This window comes from Natrix helvetica, assembly GCF_964273705.1.
Source record: "Natrix helvetica genome assembly, chromosome: 12".
In the NCBI taxonomy this organism is placed as follows: Eukaryota; Metazoa; Chordata; class Lepidosauria; order Squamata; family Natricidae; genus Natrix; species Natrix helvetica.
Window position 1 is genome coordinate 11,966,388 of NC_138556.1, and position 26,195 is coordinate 11,992,582.

Sequence of the window (26,195 nt, forward strand, 5' to 3'; positions counted from 1 at the left end):
GAGGAGGTTGGGGAGGAGCATGGGCCAGTCCTGGAGGCTTTGGAAGGCTCGGACGAGGGCTCTGTGTCGGAGGCAGAGATGGGGCCGAGGCCGTCTGGCAGTGATCAGGTGCCTATGAAGCTGGACAGCAGTGAGGCAGAGGAACAGCTGGAGCCTGTTCCCATTGTGCGCATGCGCAGAGCTGCCAGGAGAAAAGAACAACTCAGAAATCAGGGTCGATTTGGGAGTAAAGCCACAGGTGGAAGATGAAAGGCCCCTCCCATAGGAAATAAAAGAGGAGGGAAAGGGGAGGGGGCTTTTGCAGGAAACAATTTGTTTGTTTGGTCGTGAGATTCATTTCAGGAGTGTTGAAGATCTGTCAGTGAATCTCAGAGACTTTGCGCCCAATCTTTCTTTGCACAGCACCTCATTTGGAAAATATTTACATGGCAGCTTTCCAAGATAGATAAGATCTGTAGTCATAAATATTCCTTTGAAAGACTGTTTGCCAGGCCTTTGCTGAATGTGAATGAGAGGAATTCACATTTGTCTAATAAAAGAGGTTTTGCGGGGCCAGGACTCTGCCTCGTGTTTTTTGGGGAAGCCTAGGTCAGAACAGAAGCTTTGCCCGAACCAGCAGGAAAAAAAATGCTTTAAAAAGCGGGGGGGCGGGGGGGGAGCTTCCGACGATCCGATGGTGCAAATGACCAAGTTATCTGCAAGGAATATAAATCCATCCATTCCTCACCATCCTGTCAGAGCTGAAGAAACTTCTTGAGTGAGAAGCGAAACGCCTTCGAAGAAAAATCAAGTTGCCTCCTGAAAAAGCAGCTTGTCTACCTACTTGGGATGACTAATAAAATAATCGTATTTAAGAGCCCACTGGTTATAGATACAGATGAAGAGGAACCTGTTAGAGTTGGGCAGACACCGAATCGAGTTTTTTACTGGGAGATTCAGGGAAAACAATCAGCCGTGAGACTCTGTTCTGTACATGTTTTGTGTACTTTCTGCCTCCTTCTCTTCCTACACACGAGGCATAGAGGGCATTTATACACAACTCTCCTATAAAATTGCTTATTTGACAACGGCTGAGTTCTTTGGCGTGCCATTATGCTGGGTTCATTGGCTGAGTAGGAGTCAGAAGAATGCAAGCTGCCAGACCTGTCACTCACCCTGAAGTTTATGCTTTGCTCTTGTTTTACATGTGAAAAGGCTGTTTGGCTGCAGCCTTTTGTCTCAGTATGAGAAACGAAGAGAGGTTTGGGGAGGCAATGAAGAGGTCTCCCTTGTAGGTAAGCATTCAGCTTGCCCGTTGGATTTCTTTTTTTTAATGTGCAGATGTTCCCTTTTGGAATGAAAAGAATCTTTTGTGAAGCAAAAATCAGAATATTTTCCAGGCGCTAAGAAGACAGGGCACGGTACCTCTAAGTGAATGGCATAGGGAACTTTGCCTATGGGAAAATTCAAGCCCTGGTATTTCCAGTAAAGACAATCAGGTTTGTGTTGGTGAGAGAGATCAAGGGGTTCTGGTTGGTATCGTTTTGTACCCCCAAAAACAAGCAGCTTCATATATTATAAAGGTTCGGATGGGTTGCCTTTTGGATCGCAAAGAAAACATTGCCTTTTTTACTTCTTCTTGTTCGTGCACCATGCTGTACGGATTTAATTGGCCAATTTAATGTTCCTGTTACGGATTTGACAAGCTGTCATTGCTTAGATGGCAGTTGTGATATGAACTTTTATGACAATTTCTGCCGGGATTGATAAAGAACAAAGCTCTCTGGAAGCAACCTGAACATTTTTTTTTCCACTAACTGGCTGTGCTATGTCAAAGCATCCCTTAGAACAGTGATGGCAAACTTTTTCAGCACTGAATGGTCAAATCGGAACACACGTGTTTGTGTGTGCATATGCACCCTGGAGCACCAGAAATCTGAAGACCAGCTGGCCGATGTGCACATGCCTGTTTTTTTGACCATTTTGGGCCATTTTTCGGGCCCTTTTCAGGCTATTTTTAGGCTGTTTTCAGGCCATTTTGGGGCCACTTTCAGGCTGTTTTGGGGCTGTTTTTCAAGCTATATGCAGACCACTTTTGACCAAACAATGACTTAAAAACAGCCCAAAGATCAGCCTGAAAATGCCCCCAAAACGGCCTGAAAAAAGCTCAACAATTGGCCAGTTTTTTGGCCACTTTCCAGGCTGTTTTCACCCGTGAAGACCCACTGGCTGGTGTGCATGTGCATGCCGGAATGTAGAAGAACAGGTGGCGATGGCGTCTGTGCCCACAGAAAGGGCTCTGCGTGCCATAAGTTTGCCATCACGGCCTTAGAATCATGCTCCGAAGACAGCAAAGCTGGGAATGGCCAGCTTTTGTGACTGAAGGACACATTTTGGATCTGGAGAGATTGTCTTCGGTACCATGATTGTCATAGTTATCTAGCTTATCAAGGAGAAGGATTGTGTGTGTGTGGGGGGGGGGGGGTTCAGGGTAACCATATTCCAATACTTGAAGGACTGTTACAGAGATGACAGGATTGACATTCTCCAAAACATCTGACAGCAAAACAAGAAGGGATGGGTGGAAGATCATTAAAGAGAGAAGCAACCTAGAACTAAAGAGAAATTTCCTGAAGGTGAGGGGTGTGTGTGGAATAATCAATAGAATAACTTGCTCCCTGGAGTTGTGTGGGCGCTCCATCACTGGGGGTATTCAAAAAGAGTCTGGACAACCATTTATACCAGGATGGTGTAAGTCTCCTGCCCTGAGCAGGAGGTTGGACTAGAGGACCTCCAAGATCCCTTTTAACTGTTATTTGTATTCTGTGAGACATCTTGCTACACTGCTTGCTTGCTTCCTTGATTTCTTACAATTGTATGGGGCTTGGCAGCTGGTTTCTGGGAATAATACTTAGCAACATCAATAACACTTAGACTTATATACTGCTTCATAGTGCTTTACAGCTGTTTCTAAGCAGTTTATAGAGTCAGCAAAATCTGGCTCCTCATTTTACCAACCTCAGAAGACTGGAAGACTTGAGTTTAACCTTGAGGCAGTGAGAATCGAACTGCTGGCAGTCTGCAGAATTAGGCTGCAATACTGCATTCTAACCACTGTGCCAACATAGCTCCTGGTACATAAGAACACTCTCATATCTCTTCTAAATCCCTTCTAACCCTATGATTCTATATTCTATGTTTTATTTTAGTGGTACTTGCAAAGATAACGACCCTGTTGGGGATATCTGGGTTTTTATCAAATAGAAAATGGTGAAGTTCTTTTCTGTTATCTTCAAATGCTTCCTATCTCTCCATTTTTAAGAATACCAAAGATGGGTGGGCAAAGAACCTGAAAGACATTGAGATAAGTGTTGGTGGGTTTAATGTTAACTGCCAACTTTTTGAAGAAAGAGTAACAAGAGACCTTAGTGTTATCTTCTGGAAGGCATTGTGGTTTTCCTACCTTCTGTTGAAGGGCATAAAATAGCAGTTTGAACAAACAAAGATGACCCAAGAAATCTTTCCTAGAATGCTGATGAGCTACTAAGTTGCTACATTAATCTTGGCACAAATATATACCCTGTTTCCTTGAAAATAAGACCTCTCTGGATAATAAGCCCAATTGGACATTTGAGCTCATGTGCTAAAATAAGCCCTCCCCCCCAAAAATAAACCCTCCCTGAAAATATCGCAACACAACAGCAGCCATGAGGTGACCACGCTCACCGCCTCCTGCACCTCAAAAATAACCTCACCGAAAATAAGGCCAAGCGCTTATTTCGGAGGTCAAAAGAAAATTAGACCCTGTCTTATTTTTGGAGAAACATAGTATTTGATATAAAATCAACACTTCTAGATTAAAATGTTGTGACAGAAGGAGTAACATAAAGGACAACAACTTTGCAACTAACATAAGCTCTAAAACATCACCAGAATTCATTCTAAAGTACTGTGGGAAGAAGGTAGCAAAAATTTTCAGAGACTAAGGAAATGTTCAGGAAAGGGAATCCCAGATTTTTAATTTCATCCATTCATCTGCCTTTAGTTTAAAAGAAAATGAGGTGGGATTTTTTTTGAGAGAGAGTTTGTTAAAAAGAAAATCTTTAGTTAAGCCTCTCAGAATGTGAGGCCATATTCTCCTACAAATAGCATAGATGTATGTTTTGTAGATTGTGCCAAATGTCTTCAAAATGGTTTTCATTTGCATGCTTTATACATACCCCAAACATCTAGTTTTCGTTTAAGGAAAGAGATGAAATCTTGCGTGCCTTAATGCATAATCAGTGAGCAGGAAGGTCTGTGCATATTCTTCTCAACTCAGCAGAATCCCAGGACTGGTTGCAAAAAGTAAAATCAATAGATAATAAATTCATGGGTAGGAAAAGGGGCTGTTGGATTCTGAGGGTGTGCAAAACATTTAAAGCTTTTTCTGGCACAACATTTTGTGCCATGTCCCATTTTGCACATGAAACTATTCAGAATAGTTCCATAAAATTTCCCGTTCAAAATAGTTTGGATTTTTAATTGTTTGGTCTGCCCCTTTTATGGCACTGTTGCCCTTAGAAACGCATTTAATGCTGGCTTTTTAATGCTTGCAGTTGAGCAGGAGACATCTGCCTTGCTGATCTAGCAGGGAGCGAAATCCACGACAGCTGTCTTTAAAATAGGGTAACAAATTGCGCTTCCACCCAACGCTCTTGAACGTCGTGCCCCCAATGGCTACTTAATCGTGGTTAAAATCAACTCATTCTCAAAGGGAGAGAAAGAGGCGAATGCTGTGAAATGCTCAGTGAAGAATAGCGAGGAGTGTAACGCGACTGAAACTGCATTCCGGGTAGTCCTCGACTGACAAACACAATTTGTAACAGGACTAGAACTCACACTCTCCTTCCTGGCGTCTAGCCTTATACCTTAACCCAGGGGTGCCAAACTCAAGGCCTGGGGGCCGGATACGGATCCGCAGGCGGCCGTCCCAAGCTCCATTTTCACCGGCAGAGAGTTGCAGGAGGCCTTTGCAGCCAAAAACTGAGCTCAGGAACCCGTTTTTGCTGGCAGAGGGCTCTGACCACTACTGGCTCCCCTGGCACAAGTGATGTTGAGCTGGCCACACCCACACTGCCCCCCTTGAAGTCAAACACACCCCTGAAGCAGCCCTCAATGAAATTGAGTTTGACACTCCTGCCTTAACTCCAGTGGTGGGACTCAGCCAGTTCGCAATTATTCCAGAGAACCGGTTGTTAATTTTCTAAGCAGTTCAGAGAACCAGTTGTTGGAAGAAATCTCCTTTTGTTTTTTCCCACTTTACAGGGCAGGAAAGAAACATTCTGGTGTTGTTTCTACCCTAATCTTGATTGCCCTGCTTACAGAAACTGCCTCTCCAGTTAAGCCTTATTACATTGTCACAGCTAAGGTGAAGCGCCCATTGACTTGAGTGACATTGAGTTGGCCATGCCCACCCAGTCACATGACCATCGAGCCACGCCTACCCAGCTGGTCATTAGGGCAGAGAACCGGTTGTTAAATTATTTGAATCCCACCACTGCTTAACCCCTACGCCGAACTGGCTCTCTAACTCATCTTAGCAGGTTTAAAGAGTTATAGATTTCGCACTTTTCCCATGCATTCTACATTCAGCTGAAGGGTGGTTAATACATTGGTTCAAGCAACCACTGAAGTTTAGAATAATTGTATTTGTAACAGTTCAGATTGCATTGATATTTGGAGGGAACGGCATCTTAAAAAATGAACCACTGGGACAACTTCCTGTTTTCCATCTATTTTTTTTAAAGGGGGGGGGTTCACCCCTGAAAAGAGACAAATTGGATGATTTTGGTCTCCTTTTTTTCATGAGTAGACAATGCGTAACCAAGATACTTTCCGTAGCAGCCATTATGTAAATAGGGAAGTCTCCTATGGAAACCATTTTGTGAATGAGCTCACGCAATCTATCAAAAGCCCAGCCACGCCAGGAGACCCGTCGCTTCATCTGCCTACCAACTTAAGCTGATGCTTTATGTTCTGTGTTACAGAAATGGCATCGGACATACCAGGGTCAGTGACATTGCCAGTGGCACCCATGGCCACTGGTCAAGTGAGAATGGCAGGATCTGTGCCTGCCAGAGGGGGAAAGAGGCGTTCTGGGTAAGTAAGCATCACTTTTTCAAAATATTGTTGAATGGACAGACAAGATATTTTCAAGATGGAGTTGTCGCCATTCTCCTCCTCCTCCTCCTCCTCCTCCTCCCCCCTCCTCCTCCTCCTCTTTCTTCTTCTTCTTTTCCTCCTCCCCCCCTTCTTCTCTTTCTCCTTCCCCTTCTCCTCCTCCTCCTCCCTCCCTCCCTCCATCTATCTCATGCAAACACACACATACTCCTAAACAAAGATGCATGCTAAATGGCTGCAAGTTTTGGACAAACAACATTTCATTCAGGATGAAGAATGAATGAAAGAAAAGGATTCAAGAGGGAGGGGTCCTTTCTCCTTTGCATTAGTACCCTGATCTTCTCTTTGAAGGTCACTCTCTGATGGATTTCCTAACACTTGGAAGGAAAAGAAGAGGTGGTATTGCGAGATGGATAAATCATGCACCAATAAAGGTTGGAAATGCTAGGACAATGAAGGAACATTTTATCCTAGGTGCACACACACACAGAGTATATCTATATAAGTGTATGCACATATATGCAAATGCACGCGCACACACTAAAATGACTGGAAAGAAATAGACTAGTTCTGAAATGTCTGAACATAAAGTAAAACCACAAATATTATGGTCCCAAAGAAGATAAATGAAAGGTATCATAATTTATTAAGAGGGATGCTGACAATGGCCAGAATCAATCTGGTACAAAATTGGAAAAGAAAGAAAAATCTGCAGTGAAGCTTTCATCTTCTCTAAAATGATTTTCAGCCACTAAGCACAAAAAAGGTTTTCTACTCCCTGAATTAATAGTTTCCACCTCGTGTTTTGGTCTGAAAGCTAAAGTTAGATGCAGTTCATATTTCTTGATGTATGGATTTTTTTCCCCTTTTCTTTTTCACTCGCATCAAATAAATAACATGCCGTGACTTTTCATGGTGGAAGGAACAGTCTTTTTGAAGGACTGCAAGCCAACCAGCCAAACATCCATCCGAATGAAATGCTGTGAACGGTAAAACGATTGGGGGAATATTTGTAAAGGATGGGAGGCTTAGCCTTGGTTTGATTTCAAATTTATATAGTGCTCTGCAGAGGCATTAAATGCAAAGGAAAAAAAGATGAGCAGCTTGAATGACCTTAGAGGGGCAAAGAAAAGGAAAATTCACAATCTATGTTTTTGTAAGATCTGGTCTCAAAATGCCATTTGAGCATTTACAAAACAGTTGATAGCTTTGGAGCTCCCTAAACCAATTAATGAAGCAAGAGGTTTACAAAATCCAAGAAAAAATGCATTTCCAAGTATTTCTACCATTTGTGGAAGACACAGATCCATCCGGAAGTGGACAGTAAGTGGACAGTGAATCCTATTCTTTTTATTCACTTAACCAAGTGACCACTGGGGGTCACTGCTTCACCACCAATCAAGGACCATCAAAACACCAACAAATTAAGAAGAGCTGAAAGAGCTTAATTTCATTGAAAATGAGAGTCAGACTCCCTACAGCTGTTGCTCAGAAATATATAAAGATGGAGTTAGAAAACGGGGTCATAATGTAACCAAAATTAAATTTTAATTGAGAAACAGCTTGGCACACAGCCTCACTTTCCCCCTATTCTCACCTCTTAAAGGTAGGTTTATTTATTTATTTATTTATTTATTTATTTATTTATTTACTGCGCTTCTAGACCACCCCCTCTCCCAAAAGGGACTCCCAAAAGGTTTGGGATGGTGATTTAGGGAGGGAGATATAAAGTGGTCCTTGCTTTAGTCCAGGGGCTCTAGAGCAAGGATTTCATCCCTCTGCTGCGACTCCCTGTCGCTGGTCAGCTCCACAATTGATAGGGCTTTCAGTTAGGACAGGTAGAGAAAAAAGGATGCTGCGCTAGGAGGAGACTCTATGGTGGGGGAACTGGACTTCCGGTCAGCTCCAGAATTGAACAGGGGGCTTCTGTTTAGGACCTTTGTGGCTCTTTGAATGTTTAAGGTTGCCGACCCCTGTTCTAGGCAAAGCATATATTTTTGAGTAAACAACCTTATCGGACTTCAGAACTCAAAGAAAGTGACAAAAATAGGGCAATATTAGGAGGGTAGCAATGGTGGTGGTGGAGGAGTTTTGTTTGGAAAGAAAGTTAAGAGAGGAACTGGAAGAAATGGATTTTTTTTTTTGCCTGGTGACCAGAAAAGTAATGGGTGAAGAAATCGGGCAGGCTTTGGAGATCCTCTGGCTGTGACACACGCAAAGCAAGAACAGCCAAATAACAGGAGAACTTCACCAGAACAGAAACATTTGACTTCCGGCTTGCTTTTAATGATCAGCTGGATGGAAAGGCAAACCAATGGAAGTTCGAGGTGGCCAACAATTTTGCTTTTGAGCAGTGCTAAGGAAAAAAAAGAATCCATAGCACGGAGAGGGGACCTGAAGGAGAGATAATGGCTTTATGGATGTCAGCACCCAGTTTCCCTCATCCACTCTGGCACAGTGGTTAGAGTGCAGTACTGCAGGCTACCTCTGCTGATCACCGTCTGACAGCAGTTTGGCAGTTCGAATCTCACCAGGCTCAAGGTTGACTCAGCCTTCCATCCTTCCAAGGTGGGTAAAATGAGGACCCAGATTGTTGGGGGCAATAGGCTGACTCTGTAAACTGCTTAGAGAGGACTGTGAAAACTGTATATAAGTCTAAGTATTATTGCTATTGCTCTCCCTGCTGTTGACCTGGCAGGCTGGGCCTGATGGTGTTTGGAGTCCAGAATATTTGGAGAGCTGCAAAGAGCCCATTTTGGCTGTTTTAGGTTTACTCCCAAGAGAGAAGGGGCAGAACCGCTCATAAACTCCTTAACAAAAAGGAAGAACTGAAAGAATAATAAGCATCGCCAAATGAGCAAAGAAAGTCCGAAGGGGAGGCACCGTGAGAAATAATGCATAACTCACCTCATCTTTCCTTAATCCATGCAGACTCTCCCAGCTATGGAGATATAATTGTAATACTCTTTTTTCCCCTCCCCCAGAATGGACTTTGATGATGAAGATGGTGAAGGACCCAGCAAATTTTCAAGGTGAGTTTTTAAAAACGGGCTCCATCAAGGTATATAAACGGATGGGGGAAACCGTGTTGCACAGTTAATAATGCTACAAGGAACCCCACGTGATCTCAGCAGATATGCATTAATTTGCATGTGTTTAATATTAAAGAGCATGGAACGAAATGTAAAAAAAAAAAAATTCAAGAGTGCCCCTTAAACAACTCCGACAAGCTAAACATTTTTGGAGTGTGTCTGTGAGCACATTGTGCCTGCTCACACACACATACACAACTATGTTTGTGCTGCTTTATTAACCAGAGGCATTTTCTTTAGCTCATCAGTCCATTGCATCCATTAGGATTTGAAGAGGAGACATCAGGGAATTTTAGAAGATGCTCATGGCAAACAATTTGGGGTACTGGTGTGAAGCAAAGTACGACAATATTTCTGTGAAATTCCTGGTAGTTGTGCCAGAGTCCTTAGTGTTTTCTAAACTGGCACAACTACCAGGAATTTCACAGAAAGGACTAAAGCAGGGGTGTCCAAACTTGGGAACTTTAAGACTTGTGGACTTCAACTCCTAGAATTCCCCAGCCAGCCATGCTGGCTGGGGAATTCTGGGAGTTGAAGTCCACAAGCCTTAAAGTTCCCAAGTTTGGACACCCCTGGACTAAAGGGTCCTTAGTGTTTTCTGAGCTTGCTTCTTTTCTTGCAAACATTTCATTAGGTAGATAATTCAACAGTGGTAGTCTACCTGTCTATAGATAAGCATGGATGATGCTACCTACCGTGTTTCCCCCAAAATAAGACAGGGTCTTACTTTCTTTTCATCCTCGAAATAAGCACTTGGCCTTATTTTCGGGGAGGCCTTATTATTTTTGAGGTGCAGAAGCCCCTTAACCTCAGCCCATGGGTGAACTGATCCAGAGAGGGCTGGAAGTTCTGTCTCTGTTTCTGGCACGCTCTTGCCAGCCTTAGCATCACTGAGCCCGCCGCTCCTTTTGTGGCCGCCACTAAGAGAAGGGGCGTGGTAGCTAGGGTTTGTGGTAGCGGCCTCCGCAAGGCTGTTCTGCGCGTTTGGCAGGTGCATTTGGGGTATGTGGGGCATGTTCCCCCCTTCCCCCCAGGAAATGGCAGGGACCGGCTGCACGTGCGTTTAAATATTTTAGGGGAGGGCTTGTTTTTGGGGGAGGGATTATTTTAGCGCATGCGCTCAAAAGCCCAATTGGGTTTATTATTCAGGGAGGTCTTATTTTCAGGGAAATAAGGTAGTTTGGGTAATGAAACATCTGCAAGAAAAGTACCAAACTCAGAGACCACCGAGACCACCACTACCTCCTCCCCTCTCTTCCTCCTCCTCCCCAATCTCACTCCTTACTAGCACTGATGATGTTACCTAGTCCGGGGAGTGAAACATCTGCAAGAAAAGAACCAAACTCAGAGAGCGCCAAGGGCCCTTCAATTATACAACCCTGAGCTACAAATATTCTTCTTTATTGAGCTGGACTTGTCTGCAACCCTATTTTTTAAAATATTTTCATTCTTAGAAAGAGGATTTTGTACTCTCAGCCGCAAAGCGGTAGAGCTACCCAAACAGAATGGATCAAACAGAAGAATATTTTTTTCCTATAGGTGAGCAAATCACAATCCTGCAGTGTATACGTGCCCTTCTTGGGAATGAATCAGAGCGACTACCATCCTTCTGCCTACTACCCTGTGACATACTCCCTAACCGTTTATTACTGCTACTTTATCGTTCTGTCCTTGCACAATCTGGGCCAGGAGCTCCACTTGAAAATAACGGAATGACAAAGCAGTATTTATATGCTTGGCATTCCTTGGAGCTCCTTCCCATCCGGTTGACATATTGTAGGTGCGATGAAAACAACCTCTCTGGGATTTCAAACTCGAGGCTTTGCATTCCTTGTTCCTTGAATCCAAAGGCAGCTTTTAAAATAATTTTCGGATAGTTTGCTCTACTAAATGAGGTCCGAAGGCCATTCGTCAGGATCCATTTCGTGAAGTTCAGGGAGGCAGGACTTGGCGTAGATTGGAAGTCCTGTCTAACTCATTCCTTCTGTGATTCTTTATGCTAAAGCATAAAGAGGCTTGTCCCAAAGATGCTTTTTTCAAGAGGCAACTGGACTTTCTGTTTTTTTTCTATGAAGGCATTTCGCTTCTCATCCAAGAAGCTTCCACAGCTCTGACTGGATGGTGTGGAAAGAAAGGGTTTATATTCCTGGCAGACAGCTGGTCATTTGCATCCTTTTAGCAGGTCATTGAGGCCGGCTGGAGGTTTATCTGTGTCCTCAGAGTCACCTGCTTCCTGTAGTCTGCAATTTTTCCCCCCGCTGGAAATCCGTTCCTCTTCCCACACCATTCAAAGTGCGTGTTCATCCCAAATCGTATAGCTAAACATCTGTAGAGATTCTCAGTCATCCAGGTCATGGTTGTCCCGAAGGTGCTTTTTCAGGAAACAACTGGACTTTTTTTTTTCTTTTTGAAGACATTTTGCTTGGTGAGAAGAGAAACATCTTCAAAGAAAGGAAGTCCAGTTGCCTCCTGAAAAAGAAGCTTTGGGACAACCACGACCTGGATGACTGAGAAACCTCTACAGACATAAAGAGGCGTAACTGTCAGCCAGCTAAAACAATGCATACAGCAAGTCTTCGACTTAAGATCCTTTGTGTTTTGACCCAGGCTTCCTTAAAAAGCAAGAAGCAGAGTCTTGGTCCCAGTAAACCCTCTTTTATTTACACAACTGTGAATTCCTTTCATTCACAGTCAGCCAGGCTTAGCACGCAGTCTTTCAGAGGAATGTTTATCAACACAAACCTTATCTCGTTTGGAGAGCTGCCAAATAAGTAGTTTCCAAACGCAGGGCAAGGCAAAACTTGGCACAGAGTCTCTTATAGTCACAAACAGAACTTTCTACTCTTGAAACGACCGAAGGAACGAATTGTTTCCTGCAAAAGCCCCCTCCCCGTTTGCTCCTCTTTTGTTTCCTACGGGAGGGGCCAATCACCTCCATGGTGTGGCTTTACTTCCAAGTTGACTCTGCTTTCTTAGTTCTTGTCTTCTGGCAGCTCTGCGCATGCGCACACTGGGAACCGGCTCCAGCTGTTCCTCTGCCTTACTCCTGTGTAGCTTTCTCTCTGCCTCTGATGCAGAGCCCTCGTCTGAGCTTTCCTCAGCCCTGAGGACTGGCCTATGTTCCTCCCCAACCTCCTCACTGTCTGACTCCGCTGGTGGGCCACAACACTTTGTTGAGTGACTGTCCAGAGTTACAATGGCATTGAACAAAGTGACGTACGATCTGTCCTTGCCCTTACGACCATTGCAGCATCTCCAGAATCCTGTGATCAAAATTGGAGCGTTTGGCATCCGGCATGTATTTACGATGTTTTCACTCATTGATTATCATTTACAATCTTCTTAACCAACCTTCCACAAGCCAAGTCAGTTGCAAAAGCTGGATTTGCTTAAGGACTGCAAAATAGAATAGACCAAAATACAGGATCTGCTCCTGAAATAGATTTTCTGTTGATTGTTGTCCCTTCACTTTGGAACCCTAGATTTTGAAGTATATTTGGTGATTAGACCTTTGGTGGTGCAGTGGATAGAATGTAATATTGCAGGCTAACAGGGTGGGTTCTGGCAGGCCCTACTACTGGTTTGCTCGTGGGCACGCTGCACAGTGCAATAAATTTTTTTCTGCACATGCGCAGAAGTAAAAAAACAAAATAGGAGAACCAGTTTGGGGGTGTGGCAGGCCTAGGTCATTGCCACTGACCCAGGCTGCCAAAGCAATACCGGTTTGGCCTAAGCAGGCTGAACTGGTAGGAACTCACCTCTGAGGCTAACTCTGCCTACTGCCAGGAGTTCGATCCTGACTGGCTCAAGGTTGACTCATCCTTCCATCCTTCTGAGGTTGGTAAAATGAGGACCCAGATTGTTGGGGGCAAGAGGCTGACTGTGTAAACCGCTTAGAGAGGGCTGTAAAGAAGTAGTGTATAAGTCTAATTGCTATTGCTATTCCTTCAACGGCAGTGACTCGCCCTAACGACCCTGGCTAAAAACATTGTAGAATTGGGCGTAACTCACTTAGCAACCCCCTTGCTTAGCAACAGATATTCTGGTCCTAATCGGGTCGTAAGTTGAGGACCATCTCTCCTCAGCCTGCTGAGACATCATGGGTGAACCTTAGTTGCTTGTTGTTGTTGTGGAAGATTGCGTGCGTCTGACACCCAACCCTTCTGGGTGGCTCACGACAAACAAAGATATTACAATAAAAATCAGTAGAAGATGGAAAAAAAGATAGCAATCGCAACAGGCCAGATGGAATGAAGAGATGTCTCCCTCTTCCCTCCCAAAGGTCTGGGTGAAGAGACTGGTCTTCATGTCTGAGCCAAGACAAATATGAGCGTTGTTGTCTTTTTGGATTTCCTTCTCCTTTTCCTGGTACCGCGGCAAGCTTAAAGCACTACAACTTTTAAACTCCGCCACCGTTTCCCATGCCCTCCAGAGACGGCAAAGCTCCGATGAAAGCAAAGTTCATTCCAGTGAATGGTTCCCCACCCATCTTTGTAATTCTAGCTAGCTTCTGACCCATTTCAAGTCAGGGCATAATCTGTGGTCCCAGGGATGTACGTAGCCCTCTAAAATACTTGGCCACGGCCCCAAGCGTCTCTCTCACTTCAGCCGCCTTCGTTCTTTTTAAATTTTATTTCGCCATTTGGGCGATCAACAAAACGCTGCCTAAAGCAAATGACAACCACAACAACAAAAGACAGAGAATTGTAATCCTGAATTCATCCAAAGGAGGAAGCGAGGGAACAGATGGGAAGAGAGCGTGGTATACATTTGTAGTTCATTAATTTTTTTAGAAAACTGCAATTTTGTTTTCTTGTCCATGCCCTTCTCAGCTTTTGGAACGCAGCCCCTTAGAGTACGACTCAAAACCCAAGTTTGTCTTTTGGCTTGGAAAAAAGAAAAGAAAAAAAGAAACGTTACGCATCTCTGGTTTAAATGAGCCAGAGGGCTCCAAGTTAAAATGTAAGAAAGCTGTTCTTGGTTTAAAACAGGAAGCGAGATCTTTTGGTGTCCTTGAGGCTTTGGGTAGAGGAGAGGGCTTTTGAGGTCTAGGAGGCCGAAAGCCAGACAGAAGAGCCTGAGACAGACAGGTCCATTAACATAACTATGCAGTGTTCTCAACTGTCATTCTCCCTGAGGAATTGCCTCTCCCCCCCCCCCATTTCTGAAGAGAAGAAAGATATAACGTTTGCACCTCTGGACTGCCGTGCTGAAACGTGGGACTCAAAATTGGCGGTTGGTGGTTATTCTGCTCTAATTATGGCTTTTTTAGTATCGGCAATAAAAATAGCTGATCCAAGGTCTGTATCCTTCAGTCTTTGCCTCCTTGGCATTTGAAGTCTGAATAATAGCCTGGGTGAAGCCAGGCAAGGGAGAATAGGCGAACCTTGAGGATTTAGCAATCTCATTGCTAAATGAGATTTAGTTACATTCTATTCTATTCTATTCTATTCTATTCCTTATTCTATTCTATTCCTTTCTATTCCTTATTCTATTCTATTCCTTCTATTCTATTCTATTCTATTCTATTCTATTCTATTCCATCCCATCCCATCCCATTATTCTATTCCTATTCTATTCTATTCTATTCTATTCTATTCTATTCTATTCTATTCTATTCTATTCTATTCTATTCCTATTCCTTATTCTATTCTATTCTATTCCTTCTATTCTATTCCTTATTCTATTCTATTCTATTCTATTCTATTCTATTCTATTCTGTCCCATCCCATCCCATTATTCTATTCTGTCCCTTCCCATCCCATTATTCTATTCTGTCCCATCCCATCCCATTATTCTATTCTATTCTATTCCATTCTATTCTATTCTATTCTATTCTATTCTATTCATGCAGAGACATCTTAAAGCAAATTAACAGGAAGTCCTTCAGCTTACAACCATCCGTTTAGTGACCGTTCAAAGTTACAATGGCCTCTTGTAAAAAGGGATAAGTCCATTTTTCACAGTTACGATCTTTCCAACATCCCGATGGATGTTGGGATCAAAATTCAGATGCTGGGCAACTGGTTTATATTTATGACGGTTGCAGTGGTTTACTTTCTATCGCTGTTTAAGAGCCGGGGTGGCGCAGTGGTTAGAGTGCAGTACTGCAGGCTACTTCAGCTGACTGCCAGCTGCAGTTCAGCAGTTCATATCTCAAGGTTGACTCGGCTTTCCATCCTTCCGAGGTGGGTAAAATGAGGACCCAGATTGTTGGGGGCAAGAGGTTGACTCTGTAAAGCGCTTAGAAAGGGCTGTAAAGCGGTATATAAGTCTAAGGGCTATATCTAGTACTATTAAGTCAGTGGGAACTGATGCCCACCGTCCTTGGAGGTTACCTTGTTCCCTATCCCAACTGGCTGAGAATGATAAGGCATTTGCCCATACTTTCAATATGTTTTTCTCATCTTAACCCTTGTTATGTACCCTGTTTTGGTTATGCTTTCCTTTTCTTTCCCCTCCGCAGGTATGATGATCCAATCTCTGTTGATAAGGAAAAATATGCAAGGTAGGCGTTGGAAAAAAAAAAGGGAGAAGGGATAATCCTAAAATAAACGAGAGAAAAAAATCCATCCAGCCCTTTGGATTTCAGCCTTAAGAAGTTAGTTTTCTCTTTGGGGGGGGGGGAGAGCGGGGGATTGTGTCAAAATAATGGCTGATCCAGAAAAGAGAGGCGAGATCGGAGATACCTTCTGGAAGGGGCAGTCTTAGAAGAAGGGTGTAAAACCAAAGCAGAATGTACTTGTTATAGAGGCAAGAAGATCCCTTGGAAGTGGATTACTATGAAAGGAATAGAAAAGATGCTGCCTCGAGTCCCTTCGGGGAGAGGGGGCGGTCTATAAATCTAATAAAACTTAAACTAACTCATTGGACTTGATTCTGATGAAAATTAAATGCAGTTCCAACCCAAGATTGGAGATACTCCTCCCCACCTATGCAGAAATACTCGGTTGAATTCACATCATCTTCTTTTAATCACCCCATAATCCCTTTGCGGGATGGAATCTGGGCAACTGAGTGGAGCTGAATGTTTACTGGCCGATGCCCTTCCTGTCACCAAGGCGGAGATTTTTTCCCCAGCAGATCTACTCTCATTGTGCCCAGAGAGAGAAATGCCTGCCTCTACCTAGGATCGAACTCCCAGCCTCCTGATTTGTGAGGCGAGAGCTCCACCTCTAGGCCAACCCAACACTACTAGGTTGAATTCACACGAGCCATTTCATCTGGTTATTGAATTAACCCCTTTTTTTTGTTGCTGAATCTTAACCCAAACACGTTGATCTTGAGTTGGTAGAAAACAGTAAGCCAGAAAACTTGCTTGTTGTCGGAACACATTTGATCAGTGTTGACTGCCTTAATAGTGTGTTGTGTGAATGCAGCCCTAAGAGATTGACGGAGCTCGAATGTCATCACCTTTCTACAGCCCAGCAGCTTTCTAGAGTTTCAAAAGAAGGGGCATAACTTAATTTACAAAGGTCGAACTTTGCTGCAGAAGGTTCTTGCCATCTCCTTTTCTTTTAGAGAAGCAGGTAGCAGGGACTGGAAGGATAAAGAGACTGACTTGGTGTGCAGCAGTGTCTTCTGTCTGTTGCAGTAAAGACAATGGATTGACGAGTTGGGGAAAGACTACAGAGCAGGCGCTCTGACCCAGCCTCAACAGAACCAATAAACAAACTCCTTGTCCCAGAGAAAAACCCTCTTTATGTAATTACTGTGAATTCATGGCATTCACACATAGAAAAGTCCAGGCAATAATCCTTCCAAGGGTTCATTGCAATAACAGACCTTATCAGTCCTTGGATAATTGCCAGGCCGAGAGCTACCAGTCTCAAAGCTGTAAATTAATTCCTGGCAAGAAGTCTCCACCATAAGCAAATCTTCTTAAATAAATTCGAATGGTTGTCTCCCGTGACGCCACTCCCTTTTCGTTTCTATTTATTCCCCAGTTAGGGACGGGCCATTCAGCATCCCCGTGTGCCTTTCTTTCTGAGTTGGCTCCTGGTCCTCCATTGTTCTTTTTTCCTGGGACAGCTCTGCGCATATGCGCATCTGGAACAGGCCCCAGCTGTTCTTCTTCCCCGCTTATCTCCAACTCCGAAGGCAGCTGGGGAATGTCGGGAATGTCAGACGGCCCTGGCTGTATCTCTGCTTCTGATGCAGAGCATCCATCAGAACTTTCCCCAGACTCCAGGACTGCTAGCGGGCCACAACAGCAGGATGGGATTGAGTTGACACATCATCCTAAGCCATCCCCATGTTGGCAGTGATGTTTGGCCCCAGCCACTGAATAAAAACAGGGCCAATCAGTAAATTAACTTAATTAAGTTGAGTGAACAGGAACCGGTTTAGTTAATTGGGAGAAAACTATTGTAGTTGATTGTGCTTTTTCAAGAGGCAGCTGGACTTTCTGGTTTTTCTTGGAAGACGTTTCGCTTCTCATCCAAGAAGCTTCTTAAGCTCTGGTGTCCATGGAGCTTCTCAGTCATCCAAAGCACGGTTGTCTCAAAGGTGGTTTTTCAAGAGACAACTGGACTTTCTGGTCTTTCTTAGCAGAGCTGAAGAAGCTTCTTGGATGAGAAGAGAAATGTCTTCCAAGACAAACCAGGAAGTCCAGTTGCCTCTTGGAAAAAACACCTTTGGGATAACCATGACCGGGATGACTGGGAAGCTCCACAGACATATTGCAGTTGATGTTGGGGAGAGCTGTTTAGGGAGGAAATTGTAGAACCAGAAGCTGCTACAGGGAAGCTTGGTCTTACTTGCTTAATATCTTGAAGCAGGAACGTTGGGAAAAGACAAAATTGAGATCTTCATTGATCAATGGGTTTAAGTTTTGGGGAGAGTCCATCAAATGCCTTGGGAGAGCTGATGTTTGTCTTCCCTTTAAGGCAGGGGTGTCCAAACTTGGGAACTTTAAGACTTGTGGACTTCAACTCCCAGAATTCCCCAGCCAGCCATGCTGGCTGGGGAATTCTGGGAGTTGAAGTCCTCAAGTCTTAAAGTTCCCAAGTTTGGACACCCCTGCTTTAAGGAGAGCTGAAATTATCATACATAGTATAGCTTCTCGTCTACTGGATTGGCTGCACCCCCCTCCCTGGCTCTTCTTAGTGAATAAATGGGAAGCCCATGCTATTTGTTGACAGGAGAGGCAATATATCAAGATGGCTTTATGTCTGACCTCCTTGCCCTTGAGGTATTGCTGAATAGAGCTGAGGTGGCGCAGTGGTGAGAGTGCAGTACTGCAGGCTACTTCTGCCGACTGCCGGCTCCCTGCAATTTGGCAGTTCGAATCTCACCAGGCTCAAGGTTGAATCAGGCTTCCCTCCTTCCGAGGATCCAGATTGTGGGAGGCAATATGTCGTCTCGGTGAACCGCTTAGAGAGGGCTGTAAAAGCACCATGAAGCGGTATATAAGTCTTAAGTGCTAAGTGTTATTGCTAATATTTGGATGCAATGGGAGCAGTCAAGTGGTGCTGTGTGGCAAATGGGTCACGGAAAATGCATGGATGTTTCTCATGTGCATTCACACATTCAGGGACACCCTCCCTTTCTCTCCTCCAGACATACCTGCACACATGGAACCGTTTTATAAGCCTTAAACTCTACGTCAGGAATCCCCAGTCTTGGGAGTTAGTGAGTAATTTGGAATTTTAGGAGCATCTCCTAGCTGTTGTTACAAGATATTTGCCTTGCAGGAGGTTGCTTTCTACTGCATCCTACCGTTTCCTAGAAATAGTCTTTCTAGTCTCCATTTATTGTTCTTTATCTTTCTTCTTCTCCCCTGGATGTGGTTCTAAAAAGAGCCTGAGGCTATTTCCTAAAAGTGATGCACAGCCTTTTCTCCATGCTACCTTCCTGGGAAAATATCTCAATAAAATAGAATCAAGTAGAGCATTGAGTTTAAGAAGGTTACTTTCAGATGGTCTACTGGGGACTTGGGCCCGTGGTGAAAAACAAGCAGGTCTATCTAAAAACAGGCAAGTTATCTTTTTTTTTTTTTTTTTTTTGCAATAATCTGTTGCCTCATGCCAACACTTACATTTTGGGTGCAGAACACTCTGTATCCTGCCCTGGCCTCTCTGAACATGCCCAGATCACATTTCCCTCCTCCTCCTTCCCTGTTCATTTCCATTATCTTCCGTGCTTCAGTGGAGGAAAACTTGGAAATGGGGAATTGGCTTTAGGCATGAAATTTCTCTGTCTGTTTTAGAAGATGGTCGTGTCGAGAGGGAAACTAGATATATTGAAGCAACCTAAACTCTAGGTTCAGTGAAGTTACAGGAGAAATGCAGAATATGCAACTAATAGTAGAAATGAACTTGCCAAGAGTTTAGAATAGAATGGAATGGAATGGAATAGAATAATAGAGTTGGAAGGGACCTTGGAGGTCTTCTAGTCCAAACCCCTGCTTAGGCAGGAAACCCTACACCTCTTCAGACAAATGGATATCCAACATCTTCTTAAAAACTTCCAGTGTTGGAGCATTCGCAACTTCTGGAGGCAAGTTGTTCCACTGATTAACTGTTCTGTCGGAAAATTTCCCCTTAGTTCTAGGTGGCTTCTCTCCTTGATTAGTTTCAATCCTTTGCTTCTTGTTCTGCCCTCAGGTGCTTTAGAGAATAGCTTTTATAATAATTTAAAACAAGCAAACAAATAAATAAGCAAATCACAGAGTTAACTTCTGCAAGCGGGTTTTTTTTTTTTTGTAACCAAAAAGTATTTTTTTACCTGAGGCCTTCCTATCGCCACCAGGCAATATTTGCTGTCTTGTCCCACTTCAACATCTTCTTCCAGTGTGGTCATTCCTAAAATCATTTCCCCATAACAACAGTCCAAACGCCCACCCACCCCCCATCCCTGTAAAAGAATCCAGATTTATTGCTTGTGCTTTTATGCTTGGGAGTTTATATATTGTATGTATGAAGGTGGAATGGATCATCTTTACTTCGCTCTTGTATAAGGAAAAGTGGAATGAAATGTAAATGAATCAATCCAAACACCCATTTCTGCCGATTGCAGAATTCTATTCATGGAGCAGAATCTGGGTTGCCTTGGCTTATTGTTACTATTGTTCTTGTTATATGTAACACAGTGGTGGGTTTTGGCTCCCGTTGCAACTGGTACACTGCAGCGGGGCCAGGCGTCCACCACGGGCTCTCTGTGCATGCATGCACACCCACTGCTTGCGATGCTCCAGCTGCTTCATGGAGTGTCGCGCAGTTGCCGTACGCCTTGCGCAAATGGCCCATTTCCGTCAAATACAGGTAAGGAACGAGGGCAGGTGGGCGGACCCTCCAAAGCACCATTCCGATATGGTAGTTGTTGCTTCCGGCCAGTAGGCACGTACCGGGGCATACCGCCTGGAACCCACCACTGATGTAATGTAGTGCTTGATAAACCACCTAAGATTTTGATGAGAAACAGACTAAAACGTTCCATGATGTTTCATTCAAAACAGTGGGAAATGGTTCCGTTTTCCTTGTTCCCCAAGTTTTTTCTCCCCCCGCCCCTTTGGAAGTTTGCCGTTGCCCCATTGCTTCCCTTCCTCAAGATGCCGATTGGTCGTCCTGGGTGCAGAGTCTCTTCCTATTCATGCATGCATGAAACTCCCCGGCTTGCCAAGACCTACCTGTTTTCATTTCAGTGAAGGAGGAAGATCTGCCTGGGCCACGAAATCGGAGTGTGGATCTGCTTCCTCCATTGCAACTTCAGGTTTTGTGGGCAGGGGGGTTCCATGCGTGTTCTGGTGCCTGGGAAAACCAGGGTTATGTGCCCTAATTTTCTAAGCAAGGGGTGGGTGGGAAAACAACCAAACACGAGATGACCTTGGCTAGAAAAGACGGTGTCCTTACCCAAATGGCATGAGTAGGATTGGTGGCTGAAAATAGCAGGGATTTGGGAGAGCAGAAGACTTGGTAGATCTGGTTTATACAATACAATAATACAATACAATAGTAGAGTTGGAAGGGACCTTGGAGGTCTTCTAGTCCAACCCCCTGCCTAGGCAGGAAACCCTATACCAGGAAACCCTTTCCAAGAAAGACCTTCCTCTTTTGGCCCTCTCTTGATGGATGTTGGACACTCGCGGTCCAAAGTGGGAGCTGAAAGTCCATGTTCTTTGCAGTGGGATGGGTTAGAGCAACAAGGACAGTGTAAATACGGATTGTGGAAAAGGTCGCCTACCACTGGGCTGCAGATAAAGTTGACCAATCCTTTTTTAATTGTTTTGTCATTGCTCTCATTGTTGTTCCCTTGTTTATCTCTTAAGAAGGGCTTGAGGACCAAGGCCACTTCAGCCCACTTTTCTGGTTCTCCCTACTCTCCCCTAGGCTACTTCCTCTAGCCATAAACCCAACATCCCTCTAGACCAGTGGGTCTCAACCTTCCTAATACCACGACCCTTTAATACAGTTCCTCATGTTGTGGTGACCCCCAACCATAAAATTATTTTATGTTTTCCGTATTTTTTTCAAAAATATGTGTTTTCTGAAGGTCTTAGGCGACCCCCGTGAAAGGGTCGTTCGATCCCCAAAGGGGTCCCGACCCACAGGTTGAGAACCGCTGCTCTAGACTGAGATCCATTTGCTTGTAAGTGTAGATTGGGACACAAGAACTGTTGGGTGCACCTGGTAGTCCTCGACTTACAACTGTTCACTCAGTTACAATGCACTGAAAAAAGTGACTCAGGGCCGTTTTTCACAGTTACAATCTTTCCAGCATCCCCATGATCGCAGGATCAAAATTCAGATGCTTGGCCATTGACTCATACTTATGACCGTGGCTCACGGGATCACCTTTTTGTAATCCTTTGGACAAGCAGAGTCAATGGGGAAGCCAGAATCACTCAACAGCCAGATTACTCATTTACCAACTGTGGTGATTCACTTAAGAACGGCGGCAAGAAAGTTTGTAAAATGGGGGAAAGGCTCCTTTAACAGATGTCTCGCTGAACAACATCAATTAGGGGCTCAATTGCAGTCGTACATCGAGGACTCCCTGTGTATTCTGCTAGTTTACCTAACCCTATAAATGTGAATTGAGAGCCCACCCACAATGTCTCCCTCTCGAAGAGCCACAGTGGCCCAGTGGTTAGAGTGCAGTATTGCAGGCTGCTTCTGCTGACTGCCAGCCGACCTGCAATTTGGCAGTTCAAATCTCACCAGGCTCAAGGTGAGACTCAGCCTTCCATCCTTCCGAAGTGGGTAAAATGAGGACCCAGATTGTTGAAGGCAATGTGCTGACTCTGTAAACTGCTTAGAGAGGGTGATAAAGCACTGTGAAGTCTAAGTTGGAAGGCAGGCAGGCAGGCAGGCAGAAAGGAAGGAAAGAAGGAAGGAAGGAAGGAAGGAAGGAAGGAAGGAAGGAAGGAAGGCAGGCAGGCAGGCAGGCAGGCAGGCAGGCAGGAAGGAAGGAAGGAAGGAAGGAAGGAAGGAAGGAAGGAAAGAAGGAAGGAAGGGCCATGGTGGCACAATGGTTACAATGCAGCATTGCAGGCTAACTCTGCCGACTGCCAGCAGTTCGATCCTGAATGGTTCAAGATTAATTCAACCTTCCATCCTTCCAAGGTGGGTAAAATGAGGACCCAGATTGTTGTGGGGACAATATGCTGACTCTGTAAACCGCTTAGAGAGGTCTGTAAAGCACTGTGAAGTGGTATATAAGTCTAAGGGCTAAGTGTTATTGCTCTTCCCTGGTCCTTGCATTTCAAGTCTTTGGGATGCTCGGGCATAGGGCCTCCCCCTTTGAGCCCAACTGGAACTGCTATGCCAATTTCCAAGCACTGCATCTTTTACCGACAGCATCTCGCTTTCTCTCTCGGTTTGCTCCTTCTCATGTGTGCTTAGGGAGAACCATAGTGAGATCGAGAGACGCAGGAGGAACAAGATGACCCAGTACATCACCGAGCTCTCTGACATGGTGCCCACCTGCAGCGCCTTGGCGCGCAAACCCGACAAGCTGACCATCCTACGCATGGCAGTGTCTCACATGAAGTCCATGAGGGGCACTGGGAACAAATCTACCGATGGAGCATATAAGCCTTCTTTCCTAACCGAGCAGGTGGGTGGCTTTGTACAAGGCTATAGAGCAAACTTGAGGATCTCGCAGGGGTTGGAGAGACCAGGAACATGTTTTTGACATATTACAGGGAGGCTGGATTGCAGCTCGTCCTAGTGGAAATTTCCTCCGTCTGTCTTTAGATTGTTCCCCTTCAGTTTGAACGGCAGGGGTTTCTTCCCAAGGGAGAATAGCTTTTTTTTAATAATGAGGATGCTGGGGTTTGGGGGAGGGGGTTGGTTTCTTGCCTACAAGGTGGTTGAAAGGTGGTGAGTGAATGTCCTGTCTTTCCTAGCGCAGTCTGCTTTCTGGAGGTGATCACTCATCCCAGGTAAAGCAGATGAAAGACAACAGGGTTGTTATCTTGAGCAGAGGTTGTAAACAGATGTTTACTGGAACAGCTGTAGGAACAGGATCTTGCAAGTCTGTGTATGATTTCCTCCTCCCTCCTTTTGACTGCTAGTGAACGAGAGAGGGGCTCGCCTGAAATGTTTTCTCCAGTTGCTTTCTTGGAATGGGCTCAAGCCCCGTTTATCTAATCATTGCCTTGGGAGCGGCTCTTCCGCCTTCCTGGGCTTCTCACCCACACTTCCGTTCATTCCCAAGGAAGAGTTCACAATCGGATTGAAAGACAAGGCAATCACGGGGGCTGCAGAAGCCCCCTTTATATTTCTGAAGGTCTCCCATCTAGACGGGTTCTTCCCTGCTCGTTATGAGCCCATTTAAAGATGGGACAGTGGATTAAAAGAACTTTCTTTGCTCATACCATGTTTCCCTAAAAATAAGACAGGTTCTTATTTTTAACCCCCGAAATAAGCGCTTGGCCTTATTTTCAGGGAGGTCTTATTATTTTGGAGGTGCAGGAGGCCTCTTAACCTCGGGCCATGGCTCAGCTCATCCAGAGAGGGCCGGAAGTTCTGTCTCTGTTTCTGGCACATTCTTGCCAGCCCTAGCGTTACTGGGCCTGTCACTCTTTTTGTGGCCGCCACTAAGAGAAGGGGCGTGGTAGCAAGGATTTGCAGGAGTGGCCTCCACGAGGCCGTTCTGCATGGATGGCAGGTGCATGTGGGGTGTCCCCCCCAGGAAGTGGTGGGGACCGTCTGCTCATGCATTTAAATATTTTAGGGGAGGGCTTATTATCCGGTGAAGTCTTATTTTCGGGGAAATAGGGTAGTGTCCTAGAAACCTCCACTGTCTGCTTCACAACGGTCAACCTCCTAACATAACGGAGCTATAATGAATGTGTTCTCAGGCTACCTGAACCCAAGAAGATGTAAATCTCAGTCCTACAACCACACATGGCTTCACTTGATTGCTAAGCATGAACTCAGCTGAAATCTCTTAGGCACCTGACATAATGTGGACCGATTTTTTTTAATTGCCAACTAAAATAATGTCACATTGAATGGTTGATCGCCCTGGGTCAACATGAGGTTGCAATTCACCCAGCGGTGGGATTCAACTGGTGCAACGACTGGTTCGCGTCAGGGGGCGCTTTGCACTCTGCGCATGAGCACATTGCCTTTGAAATCAGCCCTAAATCCTACCTTTTCCTGCAGCCACGGTGAGTAAAACAGGTGAGACATGGCAATCCGCTCTGCTGCGCTGATCAACTGGGCTTCAAACAAAGGAAATATAGGACGGAATGGAGCAGAGGCAGGTGGACGAGGCGAACTGATTGAGGGAACTACCGGTTTACCCGAACTGGTCCGAACCGGCTGAATCTTACCCCTGAATTCACCCTTGCAACAATGGCTTGTTGGTTTCCTTCTCCTTTCCCATTCTTTTTGCCCCTGTGTTTGGTGGCTTTGAAGCAGAATAGTTGTTGATGTAACTGACATCTCTGCCCTGAGAAATATCATCCATGCTTTTCAGGGACACTGTCTTTTGATTACGTTACATTTGCAATGTTGTCTAAAAATAAGTATGGATAATTAACTTTTGGTGTTGCACACACACACACACACACACACACACACAACACACAAATTGTTTGTGGTCTGTATAACACTCAGCAGAGGCTAAAAAGGGTCTTGAGTAGTTTATGGTTTGTTGTGTTGTAGGCAATCAACCAGCGCCTTAACCCTGATGTGATATTTTATTTTGGCTGGGCATTGCATGTATATTCCAGACTGTAGGAAAATGGCAGCATGATGTGAGAGAAGTAATGATCTCTGTTTTCTAAAGTTTAGAGAACTAAGGAACGGGGAACAAATTATAGTTAATTTACAACAGAAATACTTGTGAATGGAACGTGCACGGGAGGTATGGTAGAAAGTAGGATAATTAAAAGTGGAATGGGTTATTCGTGTGCTGGGTGAAATTTCTGCTGAACGTCACATCCAAAGTTTCCTTTCTCAGATTAACAAAGTTGGAAGGGACCTTGTAGGTCATCTAGTCCAACCCTCCACTCAAGCAGGAGACCCTACACCATTTATGACAAATGGCAGTCCAATCTCTTCTTGAAAGTCTCCAGGGATGAAGCTCCCGCAACTTCTGTTCCATTGGTTGTTTGTTCTCACTGTCAGAAAGTTCCTCCTTATTTCTAGGTTGAATCTCTCCTTGTTCAGTTTCCATCCGTTATTCCTTGTCTGGCCTTCAGGTGCTTTGGAAAATAGCCTAGCCCCCTCCTCTCTTTGGCAGCCCCTCAAATATTGGAACACTGATATCATGTCTCCCCTGAAGTCAAACTCCCCTGAAGTCAAACTCAAGACTTCAGGAGAAAAAGAATGAAAGTCCTTGACCATGTCCAGGAAGGTCTGAGGCTGTTGAAATAATGGCTGGAATACAGTGTAATTGTATTTCCAAGGCACTTTACAATGCACAAAGAGTGTTCTATACACACTCAATTGTACAAATGGATGGATCTGTGTAAATGTTTTCTGTAATTTAAGCTCAGAGGCAAGA

At 44.6% G+C, this 26,195-nt stretch overlaps 1 protein-coding gene across 2 annotated transcripts in view; it reads left to right on the forward strand.

Moving 5' to 3' along the window:
• ARNT2 (aryl hydrocarbon receptor nuclear translocator 2) overlaps positions 1–26,195 on the forward strand; it is a 102,410-nt gene that overhangs the window by 11,025 nt on the left and 65,190 nt on the right. Inside the window, exons 2-4 of one of the 2 annotated variants that reach the window (XM_081964738.1) lie at positions 6,009–6,120; positions 9,126–9,173; positions 23,078–23,291. In XM_081964738.1, coding sequence (XP_081820864.1) covers positions 6,009–6,120; positions 9,126–9,173; positions 23,078–23,291 — 374 coding nt within the window. Of the gene's footprint in view, positions 1–6,008; positions 6,121–7,355; positions 7,465–9,125; positions 9,174–23,077; positions 23,292–26,195 lie in introns of those variants that run through there. The other variant, XM_081964737.1, reaches the window with a different exon arrangement.